At 38.7% G+C, this 18,620-nt stretch overlaps 1 protein-coding gene across 1 annotated transcript in view; it reads right to left on the bottom strand.

Annotated features, from left to right (window-relative positions):
- Positions 1-15,288, bottom strand: part of LOC121926755 (cytosolic phospholipase A2 epsilon-like) — a 48,862-nt gene extending 33,574 nt beyond the window's left edge. The window contains exons 1-4 of the mRNA XM_042460002.1: positions 15,208-15,288; positions 6,336-6,408; positions 4,592-4,728; positions 2,939-3,070 (exon numbers count right to left, since the gene is read on the bottom strand). Of these exons, the coding sequence (XP_042315936.1) occupies positions 2,939-3,070; positions 4,592-4,728; positions 6,336-6,408; positions 15,208-15,288 (423 nt within the window). The remainder of the gene's footprint in view (positions 1-2,938; positions 3,071-4,591; positions 4,729-6,335; positions 6,409-15,207) is intronic.
- Positions 15,289-18,620: the final 3,332 nt, after the last annotated feature.

Genomic DNA, 18,620 nt, shown 5'->3' with positions numbered 1-18,620 from the left:
CCTAGTACACTGTGGGAAATGAGAGTCATACATTCATATGGTTTCATACATTCACATGGTGTGGGGTAGGGATGTCACATGAAATGGAGTTGGAGCACTGATAAAATTGAGCAAGTTCATGTTACTGCCACGAGATTCAGAGCAAGATGTCCAGCTCACTGTGTGCAGGCCTCTCACTTTGATCATGGTCTCATGGCCAGTGATATTCCAAGGGGCAGGGAGTTGATGGCAGCAGTTCTGGTAATTCCTTGAACAGAAAAGAGCCACCTTGCTTCCCCTTTTCTCCTTCTGTATTTGCCTCATTCAAGAACAAAAGAAGGTATTGGCTGCACCATGATACTCTGCTACTTAACTTTGTTTTGGAGCACAGGAGCTGAAAGATAAATCCCATAGTCACCTGCAGAAAATGCCAGTGGCTTGGATGATGCAACTTCAGTTACCCACCTGATCAGCCAAATGCTACCAGACACAGTCCACCTAAGATTTCAGCAAAACCAGCAGTTCAGATGCTAGTACTTCAGATACCATTTTGTTATAAGATGGTAGATAAACATTGTAAATGAATCAGAAAATCTTAAATAAACATTCAGAGACATAGGAGATTATCACAAGACCATTTTTACCCTGGCAGTGCATGGGATGGGATCAGGGCAGAACGGGGAAAATTGTGTTTTATCCCACAGAAAATTGCTGCTGTGCTTCCACCCCATCATCACCCATCACCCAGGCATGCTCTGCCAGCCAATTTTGGTGGTATGCAAGGCTTCCATACCACCACAATTGGCTGGCAGAGCACCCTCGGGGGATGGGGTCAGGAGGCAGCACAACAGCAATTTTCTGTGTGATAACACCCATTTTTCTCCATTGAACTGCGATCCCATCCCATGCATGGCCAGAGCAAAAATAATTGTGTGATAATCTCCATAGTCATGAGTCTGTATATATGCAAAGGGAACTTGTAGCACCTTTGAAACTAAGCATGCAAAAGAGGTTGTAGCATAAGCTTTCGTACACATAGGTCTTGTCTGTACTGGCCAGGATACTCCAAGTGCAGCTCAGAGTATCCTAGCTCTGACCTAGCGACCACAACCTAATTACCTAGCCTTCCATTCCCATACTATGGCATCTGACTCCACAGGTATCCTGCCAAGCTGTCTGGTGCACCTGTCACAGGTAACTCACTTCTGAGGTCAGAATGGGGTGCCCAGGGATGAGCACATAGCCAGCCACCTCGTTCTGACCTCAAAACAAGTAATCCAAGGACACATCAAGTAGCTACATAGGATGCCCATGCAGACAGCTGCTATGGTGCAGGAACAGAGGGCTCTGAGTCTTCCTGGAAAATCCAGAATAACAGGCAAGCTATATTAATGCATTTTGATGTGTTATTTTAATGTATTTTGCCCAAGTTCTGGTGTGGAACATGCCAGACATTTTCTGGACTGCTCACATCAGAACCAGGGTTTGGACCATGAGTTCAAGCAGGACAATGCAAGACTTGAGGAGGGCAGACCTTTTGTCCCACATAGGTAAGGCCTAGGTGCATGTCCTCAGATGCATCTACAAAAGCTTATGATACAACTTTTTTCATAGTTAGTCTCAAAGTGCTACAGGATCCCTTTGCATTAGGTAAGCATGTAATCTCTGCTAATGTACATTCTTGAAGAAAACAAGGAGTAATTTTAGCAATGTTCTTCTGTGAAAATTTTGTACAAAACGTTCATTTAGTATTTTGAACAGAAAGACTGTGCTGAAATGCTGTTTTACAGTAGGCCCTTGGTATCCGCTGGGGTTTGGTTCCAGTACTGCCCATGGATACCAAAATCTGTGGATGCTCAAGTGCCATTAAATATAATAGCACAGTTAAATGGTGTCCCTTATATAAAAAGGCAAAATCAAAATTTGTCCACGAGAATTTGTATATTTTTAAAGTATTTCCAAGCCATGGATACTTGAATCCGTAGATTAAAAATCCATGGATAAGGAGGGCTGACTGTATGTATAAAACAACCATGTGCAAATTTTATAAGTATTGAACTGTGAAGATTCTTGAGGGACCAGGATTCTCTTCATCGGGATTTCCCAAGACCCAACAACTTGTTTTTCTACCATTTTCTGATTATTATTGAATATTCTTTCTATGATCTTAGAAGCCCATCCAGGGAGCCCTGGTGATGCAGTGGTTAAATGCTGCCAGTATTGCAGCCATAACGTTCTGGGTTGACTCAGCCTTCCGTCCTTTCATAGGTTGATAAATGATTACCCATCTTGTTAGGGGCAATTGGCTTAGACGTTGTAAACCACTTAGTTAACTTTGAAGCAGCATAGAAATGTAAAGTGCTATTGCTATTGCTATCACACCAAAAGAGTCAGTTTTAAAACACAAAACTCAAACCAAAACCTTTACAGATTAAGCTGACACTATCTCTAAGAGCAAAACTGCGAGGAATCCAGAACAGTGCTGTTCACGAGACTGAACTTTGAACCACATGATTGAAGAGTCATCTAATCAGTTCTGAGTTTTAATGCGTTTTAAAGCTGTTTTACCACAGCTCTGGGGTAAAACATGGAATCTTTGTATAACTCATATATAAATGCATTTTAAGTTCAGTTTAGACCCTATATTTGAAAACTAATTTAACTTTACATTTTCTAGCATGGTGGCTGCCAAAGAGTAAAAAACAAAATCAAAGCATATGCTGTTACAATGATAGATGCAAAATAAGTCTATTAACAAAGCAATTTGCTGTAGGCATATGTATATAATAAAAACATCTGGGTTTGGAAAATTACTCTGTATTGCAGAAATAGAAGGAGAATATTGAATGGAAGAGGAACTCTGTACTGAACCCATTAGACAGAAATTACAGGAAGTCTCCAGGACATTTATGTTAATCTATCCTCTCTACCCAAACTATACATGTAATGTTTTTCTCACCTGTTCATTCAGTTCAAAATGCTTGCAAACTGTTTCTCCAGGCTGGAGATGAGCTATATCAAAAAGAACTGTGCAAAGCAGCTCATCTCTAAGTGGACCATCTTCATCACAGACCCTCAGTTCAAGTACATTCTAGAGATAAAAATAAATGTATAATATGGAAGGGATAGCAATTGTCTTAAAGAAAGGTAGCATTAGTGTATGCAAAGGTTGTGGAGGGAATTCTTTTCGGACTACAGTCCCCATATTACATGAGTGATGGGGGATGTTGGAAGTTGTAGGTCCTAAAACACAGTATTTCCAAGCTCTGAGCACACCCAGAGGAGAATTCAGACAAGCATTAAATTTGGGGGGGGGGGGGTGTCTGTTTAAAAACCAGTATTGATTTCTGAGGGGACTATTTGAATAGCAGCCTGACTTGTGCTTTCCCATATGTTCATTCCATCTAATCAATGATTTTGAAAGGGGTTTTTTTTAATCAAATATTAATTTAACATACAGGCCTTTATTAAATACCCATTTATTAAAACATACATTTTGGTATGCATATGGGTACTTATCTGAGCTGAGGATTTAACAAAATTTGAAGAAATACATAACAGAAAGGAACACTGTGTTCCAAATCCTGTACTAGTCTTCAAATAACAAAAAGGTCTGTTCACTTAAAAGTTGGACTACTGAGCATCCTCAGTTTTTCAGCACTGTTGTAATCCTGCCATATCATAACTTTCTCCAGCTCTTCTTCCCTTTTGTTTATCATGAGGAATGCAAAATGGGTCATGACATAGTAAGCATCTGATTCATAAGGAAGGAACATGGGAAATATATGGTTCTATTTTAGCCATTGGAAGAATATGTGATGGTAGAATGGCCCAAAGGCAAAATATGTTAAGATTACAACATGTAACCAAACTAAAAGCTTACATTGTACTATATCACTGTTCCACACAAGATAAAACAACAGCTAAATTTTCATAACAAAAGTTTATCTTTTACACTTTAGTTAATTAGAGACCACAACGCAATGACATCAGCTGTGATAAAAACTGATGCAAGATATATTTAAACTTTGGAGCTGTTCCAGGAGGTTATTGTAGTCAAAATTTATTAGCATACTCCAAGTAAAACTAAGGGTATTTATGGGACTTATTTAAATCTAACCCACCCACCCCCCTATTGAGGGGATCAGTGTGTATTCCATACAGCATTATTCTGGGACCATACTCCAGAGACATACATCTAGGTTACATCTGGAAATTATGCATATTGTTGGACTGCAGTTTCCATGAGACCAAGGAAGAGTAACCTATGGAATGCTGGGATACAGCTAAAAAGCCACAATTCTGATCTCTGATATAGATAACAAAACCACATGAATGGGTCTGGCAACATGGATCTTTCCTGCCCATTTAGTGCCTTAATCACAGCAACATTGGGCCCACATATAAGACAAACATGTGCCCTGTAAACACATACCCCGTCCCACTTCTCCATTTACTTGATCACCAGAGGTAAGGTTTCTGAAATATTTTAAATGGTGTATATCAATTGGGATCTACATGCATAGTGGTCTGGAGAAATACTTTGTGTATGTACAAATTAAAATTAAGAGGGGGAAAATGTAGACATGATAAAGATGTAATTGTCCCTCACCTTAACTATCATCTGGATCCTAAAGAAGAAAGTTTCATTCCAAACTGGATTTGAAGAATCTGATACTGTTTTTGTCCGGACATCACCAAAATAAGCCGTTGGTAACCTCAAGTTTATGTAGCAATCACTTTTGCTAACTGCATGTTTTAAAAACAGATATTAAAAAGAAAAACAGATATAGACTTATTTTACAAAAGTTATCTGTACTGTTCTTAGAAAGGTATAAGGCAAAATGCACAAAATCAATGAAGAGAATAATGGTATTCTACTAATACATCTCCCAGCCAGAAGGGGTGGGTTCATTTTGAAAATCTAATGCTCATGACAGGGTAATTGAGAAAAATATTTCAAGCAAGTTAGTTTTATTTTCACTTTTTGACTCAATTCTTTTGAATAATACCCTGCTCTTTCTTTTGCAAAAGGTTAGGTAATCACAGGGATATGTTTTCTGGAATAACTGCACAAGTACAGATAACATGGGGGTAAATATTTCATTTATCTATTTTACTTTTGGCAAGAAAGGGCAGACCAAGGCCTAATAGACACACATAATCATGTTTATCAAATTACATTCTGGATAGTTACATTGTTTTTATCAGTGGTTCTCAGACTTTGGACCTGTGGGATGTTTTGGAACTTCAGCTGCCAGAATTCCTGATCATTGGACAATGTGGCTGAAACTTCTGTTTGCTGATCTCTCAAATACATGGAGGATGTGAGAACACTGATAACACCCATCCTATCATCCATGGGATGAAATTTATGCTGTGGCACAACCGTGTAATTAGTTTGAAGGATCTGACTGAATATATAATTTGATATAACCAGTTGGACCAACCATACTGTAGTTTACTTCAGTATGGTGCAGCGTAAACTTTGTCCTTGAATCCCTTGAAATTCGTCTCTATGCATTCTTATTTCCATGAAATTAACACCTGAAATAGACAAGGAATGGGCTTTTAACCCAAGACCCCAAGCCAGAGCTCTGTACAGTGGTGCCTCGGGTTACGAAATTAATTTGTTCCGCGGCCGCTTTCGTAACCCGAAAAGCCTTCGCAAGCCGAAAACCCATAGGCGCTAATGGGGAAAAGCCGCGATTTTGTGTGAAATAGCGCCGAAAAGCACCAAAAAATTTTTCGTAACCCGAAAAAACATTCGTAACCCGGAACAGTTATTTCCTATGGGATTTTTTCGTATCCTGGAAATTTCGTAACCTGGGTATTTCGTATCCCGAGGTACCACTGTACTTGCACAGGACTTTGTTGACAGATGGAGCAAACCTGGTTTTCAATGCCCAACAAGAATACAGCTTCAGTTCTTCCCATTCCTTTGAGGCAGCACAGGCAAGTAAGGGACTGCCTAGATAATCTCTTCAGATTGTTCAGCAAAGCCAAGCACAACGGATATTATAGTCCAAGCAGGAATAGGCTGTTCCCATCATGAGTGAGCCAGGAGGCCCATTGGTAAGGGATGGTGAGAGTTGCTATGCAGTAACATCTGGAGGGTTATATGTTCTGTATTCATGGTCTATAGCATAGCTTGGGAAAGTTATTGGCTTTGCTGAATAAGAGATTCTGGGAGCTATGTCTCAAAAAAGTAGCTTTTCTAAGTCTGATATCTAGAACTAATAGTATAATTATTACTATGGTTTCCATTAATTAATGTATGTAATTTTTCTAAATGTTAAAACTAATACTGAAGCAATCTCTTCCTGAACATCTAAACTGTTACAATAGATACTCACATATATCTGCTTGTCTGAGATTTCTTAATCTGATAATACGGACAGACAGCAAGTAAAAAGGAGGGGCCTGTTGCTAGAAAAAATGAAGGAAGGAAAAATACATAAACAGCTCTTGAAGTATATTCATATCCTTTCTCCTGGCAATGCTCAAGACAGGGCAGCTCTTAAAAGCAATTCTATACCACATTTATTTATTAAATAAAATATTTATATCTTATGAACTCAGGGCAGTGTGAAATAAAATAAATTTAAACCATTTAAAGTATAAACAGTAAGAAATAATTGAAACAGATGAAAGGTATACTATACAAATTGTCAAGTTAAGATAGAACAATCACAGTGGTAAAGAATAAAGAATTCTAAACAATAAATTAGATGTTGTTGCATATTGCTGGTAAAGCTGCAAAATTAATAATTCCACCATGTATAGAGAAAATGTCCATATATCCAAAAATATTGGCAAAAGATCTTCAGTACTCTTCTTCAGCCTGTCAGCAAAGACCTGGTGCTGGTTCTACTATCACCCTTTCCAGTCTCCCTAGACTTTGTTTCCCAGAAGAGTTTTACTCTATTTTGTTGGGGTGTGCCTTCAAGTCATTTCCCACTTATAGCAACCCTAAGCTGAATGTGTGTGACTCACCAAGATCACCCAGTGGGTTTCCATGGCCAAGCGCGGAATCAAACCCTGATCTCCAGAGTCGTAGTTCAATACTCAAACCAGTACACCACAGTGACTCTCTTTACTCTATTTACCAACCAAATAACCAGCCACTGAAGCTTGTAATCTGATTTTACAATGTGATATGAAACATTAGGATTCCTAGTGTTATTGCCAAATGGGTGACACATCAGAAGAGAGTCTTGGAAGGGCCCTGAAAAAAGATGATTTTACAGGCAAAGGTTTCCTGTTTATGACATTCATGAATAGACTTCTGAAGCTGCAATATTTTAGGCACCTCAGCAGTTTAGAAGGACTTTAAATCATGGTACACAGTTTACTGTATCACTATAGATACTGGTTTTAGGCAGATAGCACCCTGAAAAAAATAGTTTCTCTTAGCCGGTGAGGGGATAATACAGCACTTTGTTGCAGGTTTCACTTATAATTTTCAAAATGATTTACTAACTAGATTAATTAAAATTAACAAGAAAAACAAGAGAGAGAGAATATAGACCTACCGATTTCCCACATCCTGACTGTTGGCCCAGTTATTTTGGTTGTTTATTAATGCAGTATAAGGCATACCATAAATTAAATAATACATAATCTGTTGTTCATTTCCAGCTCTGAGTAACTGCTGCCACTAACAAGCTACAATAAGACTACAAAAAGATTGACATTAAATAATTTCTCTTTTTAAATGTTTTAAGTTCTGGAGCTTGCTCAGTAAGCTTTTGTTTTTCATTTGTTTGTTTGTTTGTTTGTTTGTTTTGGTATAATGTCAAATTCCCAATGTTTAGAAATCTATTAATTTATTCTTCTAGTGGTTGCAGCTTTCCTCAGTTGTGCAAGACTATGCACAAGGCGTTATTTGCAAATATCACCTGTATTTTTGTGCTTGTAAAAAAAGACACTTCCTTTTACCCTCTGCCCTTCTTTCTATCCTCAATATTAGCAGAGGATTGAAAGAAACTGCAACCTGTAACTGACTGTGACCTAAATCCAACTGCTAGTCCAAACCAGAGTAGGCTGGGAATTTGTCTGTCTAATTCTGCAAGGCACCTCCATGATTCTCTCATTCCTTCTCCACCTGCCAATGTCATGCTCCACTTTCTCCCCTCTTTCCTTCACATCTGCCAAGGTCTAACAGGTTATATCACCATTTATAGACAACAAATACAATATGAACTTTACAAACAGCAGCAAATAGCAATATAAAATACAGAGATGGGTGCCACAGGAAATGCAAAAAAATATGCCTCTTCTAGACAAGAAAAGTATGTTGGGAGGTTGCAATATTTGCTGTTGTAGTTATCAAGTCTTTTAAAAATATAAGACCCTGTATTGGGAGATGTAGCTACAAAAACACAGCTCCAACGTCATAGCTACATCTCCTAATGCTACCCTGCAAAATCTGCTGGAGAGCCAGATGCTAAGCAATGACACATGAAACCTTCTCCAAGTAGTGAGGTAGGATCCAGTGGGGTAAATACTGTACAGGATGCCAGTAAAACAGATACTGTATATACTCATTTGTAAGTCTATAAAGTGTAATAAATACTTGTCCCCAAAAAACCTGAATCGACTTATCCAAGGATCCATGTAAGTTCTGTACTTTAACTTTTGTTTTAAAAAGGGACTATCCCATGATGAAAGGCAAGAGCATAACCTGTCCTGAAACCCTCCTCTACTCTCTCATTCATCTAGCTTTTAGTGTGAGCACAATTATGTCTGCTGGAATTTTGTAACTTATTTGGCATTGTTTTCCTTTGTTTCAGCCTTTAGATCTTTTGTTATATGCTCCTACGTTTTACCCTCAACTTATCCATAGGTCATATCAAAATCCATAATTTTGTCCCCCAAACCTGCTCTCGGCTTATACATAAGGTCGATTTATAGTTGAGTATATACAGTAAATACTCAAGATGAAACCAGGCAGTACATCTATTGCCCCAGACTATTTCCTAGCAATTTCAAGCACTAGCTGCAACATTTCATTCACATCCTTGAGTGGATTTCTTTTTTTAATTCCGAGATATATTGGAACAAAAAGTACCATTTGTTTCTTTCTCTCTTTTCTTCTCTCTCTTCCTCCTTGCCCCAAGAACACGGGTCATCACCTCTTTAACCAGCTTCAAAACTGAGTTGAAGACTATACTGTTCAGGGAAACGTTCCCAGGCATTGTATGATTGTTATCTGATGTTATTTTAAATTGTTGTCTGCCCTTTTTAATTGGATGTTAACATGTACTAATATGTATTATATTTAATTATTTGTGTAGAATGTATGCCATAGGCAGATTTATTTTATCTATTTTAATGGTATGTATAGCGCTGTGTAAATTTATAGTGCTATATAAATAAAGCTTAACAATAATATTTCACTTTTCAAGACTCGTGCAATAATCTCCTTAGTAATGCATCAGTGAAATGCACTTTTGCACTATAGTATTATTACTATATATATATATATATATATATATATATATAACCAGAAAGGACTAGATTTACCTTTCAAGTCATAGGACCACCTCAGCAAATTATGTTCCAGTCTTTAAAAAAAAATTTTTTTTTTAAAAAGTCCCCTAGTTAAATCACTAGAAACAGCCCTTAAAAGAATGGAACAAGTGAGCAGGGAGGTGGTAATACCTAGCTACACTAGGGTTACCATATTTGACAAATAAAAAAGGGCAGGGGACACATTTACTGAGTACTTCAAACCACCAATGGCTATGATTCTTGCATATTTACTTTGTAATAAGATCAAATTTTAAAGGTTGTACGCCGCTTTGATTGTGGTAACAAAAAGCAGGATATAAATTAAAGTTTTATTATTTATTATTATAAATTTTAGCTCTGAAGAAGAGGACATGTCCAGGAAAGGAAACAAAAATAATGTCCATGGAGGATCTATACAAATTCAACCTAGACAATAAGGAAATTGAAATAATAAAAGATCAAACATTGATCAGAACAGAGACTGCAGTCAAGAAATCAGAAGAAGAGTAGGAATGGGAAGGGCAGCTATGAAAGAACTAGAAAAGATCCTGAAGAGTAAAAAATATATATAAATAAACATGAATGTTAGAATCATACAAACAATTCTATTCCTTATTACCATGTATGGAAGCAAGAGTTGAACAATTAAGAAAATGGATTAGAAGAAAGTCAATTAATTTGAGATATGGTGCTGGAGAAGAGTGCTTAGGATACCATGGACAGCCAAAAAGACAAACAAATGGATCCTGGAACAGATTAAGCCTGAAATCTCCCTGAAAGCCAAGATGAGCAAATCGGCAATCATACATCAATCACATAATGACAAGACGCAACTCATTAGAAAAGACAATAATGCTAGGAAAGCTGGAAGGATGTAGAAGGGGAGGAAGACTGCATGCTAGATGGATGGACATAATCAGGGAAGTCACGATATCAGTTTACAGGACCTAAGTAGAGCAGTAGAGGACAGGGATTCTTGGAGATGTCTTTTTCACAGGGTCTCCATGAATCGGGATCAACGCAAAGGCAGCTAACAACAAGAAGTAAAAAATGGTAACCCTAGTTACCAAATGGTAAATCCAAAGAGCTATGTCACAAGAATTCATGCTTCTTTAAATCAGTCTGAAAGAGCCCAATATCAAGTCCATTGGCATGGGGACAAAAAATACTTTCTGGCACTCCTCAAGATATACTCCTCAAATTCCAAAATGCTTACTAGACCTTTCCCTAAAGAATTCACTTCCACCCATTTTTTAAAAAATCAGAAGTTGATAATAGTTTGCAAAATGTGGGCTGCCCATACCATATGAGGTCCCCATACACCTCTGGGATCACAAGGTGTCAAGACACTTCAGACTTCAAACAAGAAGGGAGCTCTGTGTTTTTTAATTATTTTCAGAAACTAAATTCTCTAGAATATTATTAGAAGTTCTTTCTAACTCTGTTGAACAATATGAATAATGTTCATGTGTTTTCCCCTATCTTTAAATTGTCTAGAGACAGCTTTGATCTTAATAAAGTAGCATTTTAATACATCTTGGACCCATCCAGACTAGTGCCAATGTTCTTACCTTTTTTTAAAAAAAACCAATTTTGTCGGTCAGTCTTCTTCAATGCTTTATTTCACACAGGGAGTGCACATGCGGAGGGGACAAAATCACAGCAGTGTCACCATAGCACCTTAAATTCAGTCCTTAAATTCTAGATATATTATAAAACAGAAAAATAAAATTACTCTCCCTGCAGATGGAGACAAGATCTTTCCTTGGGAAAATATTGGACAAAGACTGAAAAATGAACCAGGACCAGCAGGCTGCAAAAGCATCACTTGAGATCAAGTGATCCCTGGAAGGGATAAGACAGCTTGAAACAAAAAGCAGAAAGTGTGGTCGCTATGTTTACTCTCCAACTACAATGGCTCCTCTCCTTCCCAGCTTTTCATTTGCAACAGCATTTTGCTGAGATGGATGAAGTACCCCATCACAAATTCTCCATTTCTTTTAGAGAAATGGCTAGAGCCAGCAGCACTAGCCAACTACCCACCACCAACACAAACTCACAGACTCTTTTACCCAGTCTCCTTTAAAATGAAGTGCAAGAGCCACATTGTGAATATTAATAGGTGCAGCCTGCATCACTGCATGCAAGAAGGAACTGCCAAAAATCAACTACATAGGAAGGCACTGCCATAAAACAACCAATATGAACTGCAACAACAGGTCCAGATGAAAATCTGGATACTGGAATGTATCCAAATGTACCGGGAGGGGAAGTGTATTTCCCAACTCACTGAGAGCACCAATTTGTGGACTATGTCTTTGGGCAAAGGAGGGATGAGTGTCATGTTCCAGATACAAGGGATGTTACTCTTTCTTTATATGTTTTCCCAGGTGTGGTGTGAAGCAGGTAAGCCAGCCATTTAGAGGCAGCCTAGTTGCCAGGTTGGGCTTGGAAGCAAGTGGAGGTTTCACTAAGGTCCATCCCTGGCCCATATAAAGTACTTCCCCCATCACATAAACAGCCACTCAATGCTACTCAGCAGGCAGGCTGGGTCATTGGCCAGCATGGAGGTCTATTAATGAATGAGTTGCCATTGCTTGACAGGTATGTTGACCAATGCCTGGATTTCTACCAATGTTGTGGCCCAAGCCTATTCAGATGTAACCAATAAAGTGTGGCCTCTCCCATTCTAAGAAAATGTGGTCTGTACTAGATGCAAAACCCCACCTGCATTGCTAGGTCCACAAAAAGTGCTGCATTTAGCTAAAGAATAAAAAGTTACTGAGAAATAGACAAGAAAAAACATTGGATCTAAGAAATAAAAGTGGTTAAGTAGAGCCATGACAACTGCCACATCTCAGCACATTTGGCCAGTCTGGATGAGCCACTTGTCACCAAAATTACATTCACATTTTTCCAGATGTTTTTCATTGCAGAAATTGGGGGGAAAGGTTTCTCGAGTGCAACGCAGTGCACTGTCTTTTTTAAATAAATGTTTAATTCTACAGCATATAGTGACACCATCTTGGAGACAACTAAACTATCAATATCCCATATAGTTTCTGTACAAAAATGATCTATTGGGCAATCCAAATCAACAAATATATGGTATTAGACTGTTTTGACCTTATAATCTGTTTTAACTTGTTAATTTGTTTTTAATTTTTTAAATAATGTTTAAAATTTGTTTTCTGTACTTTACATTTTTAACCCTGAGATCCCATAATATAGGGCAAGATAGGAGTAGTAACAGGAGCTGATGATGAAAGCACATGGTGCCAAATTCTATCACAAGATTAACTTTCTTACTACGGGATGTAAGAGGGTTTCCTCAAATATATTAAACATTTTTCATAAACACTCAATTTTAGACACTGATCCCACAATGTATTAGTGAGTTTTTGCTACTCTGACATGTGAAAAACAGTCAGTTCTTTGATGTTTCAATCCAACACATAGTATTAGTGCTTCCTCTCACCACTTAAGGAAGTGATGGAGATATAGGGCTACCCTCAGTGTCCCTCTCTCTGAAAAAGAGATTTGTGCTACCAAAGCTCATAATCTTTGATGAACTTTCATGTGAATAAGCCCCATCCATCACAAATCACATGCAAATTCAGGATGCACAATATTCACTGTTGTTTACTCCTTGAATTTTTCTTTTGTATATGGGGCTGTCCACTGAGGGAATTTATACAGAGATCTTCCCTGTCAGGAGAACCGGTGCATAAACTAGGCACATTGTTATAGCTGTGATCTACACCCCAAAAGAAGTTGCTCTGAGCAGCTTCCTGGAAGGGGCGTCACTGGCATGCTCATGCACCATGATGATGTCCCTTCGGGCTAGCTCAATTTGGGCGCTGCACACCACAGATGCCATCATGGCATGCGCCGTATGGACAAGCGCGTGCCATGATGGCCGCCAACCAGTGGAACTAGGACTGCAGGTGTGTGGATGCTCAGCCCTAGTTCAGCCCTACTCCGCAGTCAGGCCAGCACAAAGTGCCAGTTTGTACTGCCTCTACATGTCACACATACTTGAATGTAACAAAAATTCAATAGCTTCAGAGAAAAACTGTACTGGCGAGAAGCAGTTTTGAGTGAGAAAGAGGTGTGAAGTGAGGAAAGGATATTCCTATTCCCTACATATTTCTCTGGTTTGACTCTCTCCAGCCTTCCCTCTTCTCCATAGAGTTCCTAGTATGTTTACTGTTCGTAAACATATGACCAGAATCAATTTAGGGGGAAGCAGTATAGAGGAAAATTTTGTTGCTGAAAATCATTGGGACAGGTGAAGTCTCCCTTCTGAAATTTCTCCACTCAAAATCACTCTCTCTTTTTGCCCAAGAAAAGCCAAAAGTCTGATTTTCTTGTATGCATATACATGTAAAATGTAATACTGTTCTTATTAAACCCAGCAAAGTGCAGTAGTGTTGGACTTTCACTCCAGGAGACTAGGGTTTAAATCCTCCTCTGACTATGGAAACCCACTGTGTTAAACAGCCTTTGATACATCATGCTGTATTTTGGGGTCCTCATATTTTCATTTTTCACATCTGGAGATGGCATGTTTTCAAGAGATCGATGGTCTTTCAGGAATACTAAGTCAGGTTCCCAGGAAAAAAGAAATCAAGGCATGTGGACATCCAGATAAACAAGACCATTAAAAATTAAGTATTCCTTCCTTCCTGCATTTCCTCTCACAACTTCAGACAAAGGATCTCCTCACACCCAAAGCAGTAGGCCAATCTTTCTGCCCATCCACTGTTGTGTCCCCAGCCAAACTTCCCCATCCATCTAACTCTGGGATATTCTGATCCAATCACTGTTTTTATCACGCTGAAATTAAAGCCAGCAACCAATCTGGAACCCCAGGTTGTCAATTACTGGGAAAAGACATTCAGCCTTTGTTACCTGACCAGATAGTCCATAGCTTGGGCCAGTTTTAAGATATAAATATGGTTTCAAACCTAACCTCTATGCACACAGTCAGCATACACTCCCATTGTCCTCTGTGCCATCCTCAAACCTCTCAGTCTGAGCTAATCCAGCTTTCTGCAGTCTTCTCATCTGACATGCAATTATCCCCCCACTGCAAACCCCTATAAATTCTGCTATCCCATTTCTACATCTCCATTTTGATTAGCTCTGCATGCTGTGTCTGTTTGAATTGCTATCTTGTGTGTGTGATAGCCTCCTGCATATTTTCTAAATCAAAACCATCTTAATTCTCCCAAAACCTGGAGTTCTCCCCAGTTAGTACTGGTGTAAATGATCCAAAGGTTACCTAAGTCTCTTGCAAAAACTAATTTCCCCAAAATCTGAAATAACACTGACAGCTGATTGGTCTCCCCCAGTCCCCTGCACCTGTTCTTTGGGTATCAACTGGGTGATCTTGGGCAAGTCACACTTTCTGAGCCTCAAAGGAAGGCAAAAGCAACCCCCATCTGAACAAATCTTCCTAAGAAAATCCCACCTTAAAATCACTTTAGGGTCAACATAAACCAGAAATTGTTTTAAGGTACAGAACTTCAACTTTGCCCTTAATTAATACTCTTCTTTTCATTTTTTTTTCATTTTTAACAAAAAAAAAAATCATGAACATAGGCAAGCCAAATTTGCTTGAAATTCCACACAGTGCATATACACAGATTTGTACTTTCTAATTTTACTTCAAAATTCCCATCTGTTACACTAAAGATTTACACTGACCTTAATTGAAACTCTGTCACAAAAGTAGTTCGCCTTTGGATTACATTTATCCAACATCAAACGACCTCTTTCCTCTTCCATTGTTTCTACCTGAATATTTTCCAAAGAATGGCATAACAATTGTCACTAAATTATTACATGCTTTCTATGCTGCTATGTTGCATTTCATACATTTTTCATTAGCCATCACATTTGTCCTTCCTAAAATTCCATTCCTTCTCTGTGGCATCTTTAAAAAAATGCCTGATTTTAATTCTCATGCATCAGAATTTGTTTTAAAGAAAAACTTGTCTTGAGTGATGTGTGCAGTATTTTTTTTATTCCACTGGAATTCCAGTGTACTGAAGGCTGGCAGTACTTTCATTGGAGGAATGGTTAGTATCAGATTTTAAGGTGCACTTCTTGTATTTCCTGAAATCACAGAATTACAATGTTCTCTCCACCTCAAATGCAACCCACCAACTGGCAATCAATATTTGTCACGTCTTCTCAGCATCATGGTACACCAAAAGTGACATGAGGCATTTTTGTCCCAATATGTTACATTGGCTCCTAGCAAAAGTGAATTGAAATAATAGTGCCACTGTACTCTGCTTTGGTCAGGCCCCATCTGGAATATTGTGTCCAGTTCTTGGCACCACAATTCAAAAAGGACATTGAGAAACTGGAGCATGTGCAAAGGAGGGCGACCAAAATGGTGAATGGTCTGGAAACTATTTCCTATGAGGAACGACTTAGGGAGCTGGTGATGTTTAGCCTGGAGAAGAGAAGGTTTCTGCTGCTCCAGAGACTAGGACACAGAGCAATGGATGCAAGCTATAGGAGAAGAGATTCCACCTCAATTAGGAGGAACTTCCTGACAGTAAGGGCTGTTCGACAGTGGAACACACTCCCTTGGAGTGTAGTGGAGTCTCCTTCCTCAGAGGTATTTAAACAGAGGATGGATGACCATCTGTCGGGGATGCTTTGATTTAGATTTCCTGCATGGCAGGGGGGTTGGACTGGGCGGCCCTTGTGGTCTCTTCCAACTCTATGATTCTATATGGAACAATTTTTTGTCTCATCTGTTTTTTAATCTGTTTATAAAGCTGTACATGGCAGGTGGCTGGAACTTGAGGACATTGTTTACAACTCTTCAGGTATTAAAACCCTTTCCTCTTACAGCTGCTTTTACAGAGAAAAAAAACTGTTTTTAACCTAGTCCTGCACAACCAGTGACCCGTGGAGCTCTACACAGTCCACCATGTGAATATGATGGCCTTTTACACATGTCCTGTTTTATGTGTGTGTGGCACTTATATTACTAACCTTACCCCTATCTTGTTCTCAGCCTAATGAAAGGCCCATATCAAATACTTTCCTAAACTTTAGCAAATATGACTGTTATCCAATATTTACTAGAATGTGTCCATTTCCTAAGTAGAAGCTGTCCTGCTAAAGTCACTCCCATGATTTCAATTCAATTTAAAAAAAAACCTAAGTATAGCTCTCATGCATTCAAATTGCTCCATCATTTGCTTTCCTGTGAAATTTCAGGAACCAGTCAAAATATCACAGAGAATGTAAGCTTGCTATAAAATTCAAGGAATTGTCTGCAGTCTGTAATTTGAGAATGGCTCCTGGTCACATAAGGTGCTCATTCTTCAATTCTGTCATCAGATCGTATGTGCAGATTACGCTACTTAGTCTTGATGTTGAAAGCAATATCTAACTACATAAAGATTCAGGCAAATATTCCATAATTATATGGAAGCCACAGGCACTGGAGATGTCATAACAGCTCCAGAGTATGGATTGTATAATGGATTGTAAACTGAATCTTCTAATTCCATAAAAGTTACAAGTTGAGTATCTTTTATCTGAATGGGACAAGTGCTTTCTCAGATTTTGGAATATTTGCATATTTGCATACATAATCTTGGAGATGGAACCCAAGTCTAAACATGATATTCATTAATGTTCCATTCATATGTTTCACATTTACACCACTGTCTAGTTTCTCCAACAGCTTGACTTTCTGTGCTATAGATAAACATAAATGCTTCCTCTTTTTCTTATGACTGTTACCCATAGGGTATCTGCAAGCCTTTTTGACATGTTTGACATTTTGACATTTTCAGCAATAACTTTACACCATATTTTCAACAATATTAAATACTGGATTTAACCAATAGCAGACTGAAAATGCAGTAATTTTTTTTTTGTTTAGTTTCCTTGAGATCTAGAGCATCCAGATCAAAATGAAGCCTCAGGGGAGAAGCAGAGGCAGGTCCCAGCCACCAGCCATGCATTCTGTGGGCTCCCTCACCTCCAGGGGGCCTGCCAGCTACCTGCCTCTGCCTTGCAAATGAACAAGCAGGAGTACCACAGTAAAAGTGGACAGTTTTCAAGCTCCCTGAAAGTTAGGGGACACAAAGAATGTGCACCTGGATGTTGGGGCTTCCTACCACTTCTGCTGCTGCCCTATACCATTTTATATATAAGGACATCAGTATCCACCATTCATCACATGAGGTCAGCTGTAGAATTTTCCACTTGGGGCGATATGTTGGTACTCAGAGTTTCAAATTTCATTATACTTTCTCTTTGCCTCTCCATTTCCATATGCCTTTATTTGACTGTTTGGGAAAGAGAAAAGATCTAATTTACAAGGAAATTACTTCTGAGAAGATTTATGCCTTAAATTCTGTTGTTAGTCCTGCATAGAGTGAAGCTACTGAATCAATAGAATTTACCTATGTGCTGATTCACTACTCAACAATTGATTGGATGAGTCTACTCTAGCTGGGACTAAGCAACAAGATGCCAACCAAACTCTCACAACTGAAACAGAGCCAGTATTCAAACATGGAATGTCTACACTGGTTCTGCACTGGATGTCTGCCAGATATACCTGAATGGGAACGCACTGCAAGGACCAATCCTTCATGCCTGCACCCCATTTTCTCAAATAAAAGTTAGCAGAAATCCATTGTTAACTTCTCTCCTTGTTCAGTTTTCAAAAGCTTTCCCATCAACCAGCAACCAAAATATAGCCCATAATTATTTCTCTGCTTTAGCAAAGTGAGGAAAATACAGAGGGCTCTTGATACCTGTTGGGGTTTGGTTCCAGGACCACCACCACCACCCCATAAATGCTCAAGTACTGTTATATACAATGGTGTAGTAAAATGATGTCTCTTATATAAAATGGCAAACTCAAGGTTTGCTGGGGGGGGGGGGTTAAATATTTTCAAGCCAAAGATGGTTGAATCTATGGATGTAGGATCCATGGATACAGAGAGTTGACTACACCTGCAACCTGATGCTAAGCAATTTTTCTTACCTGAATAATCTTTCTTGGTGATCTCATACAAATCCCTGAAACATCCACTTCCAATGCAGTAGGCAGAGCTTTAATTCTAGAGTACAAA

Source organism: Sceloporus undulatus, chromosome 1 (assembly GCF_019175285.1).
Source record: "Sceloporus undulatus isolate JIND9_A2432 ecotype Alabama chromosome 1, SceUnd_v1.1, whole genome shotgun sequence".
Classification (NCBI taxonomy): domain Eukaryota; kingdom Metazoa; phylum Chordata; class Lepidosauria; order Squamata; family Phrynosomatidae; genus Sceloporus; species Sceloporus undulatus.
The sequence above is the reverse complement of the archived record's forward strand: the minus strand, read 5'-3'. Positions and strand labels throughout refer to the sequence as shown.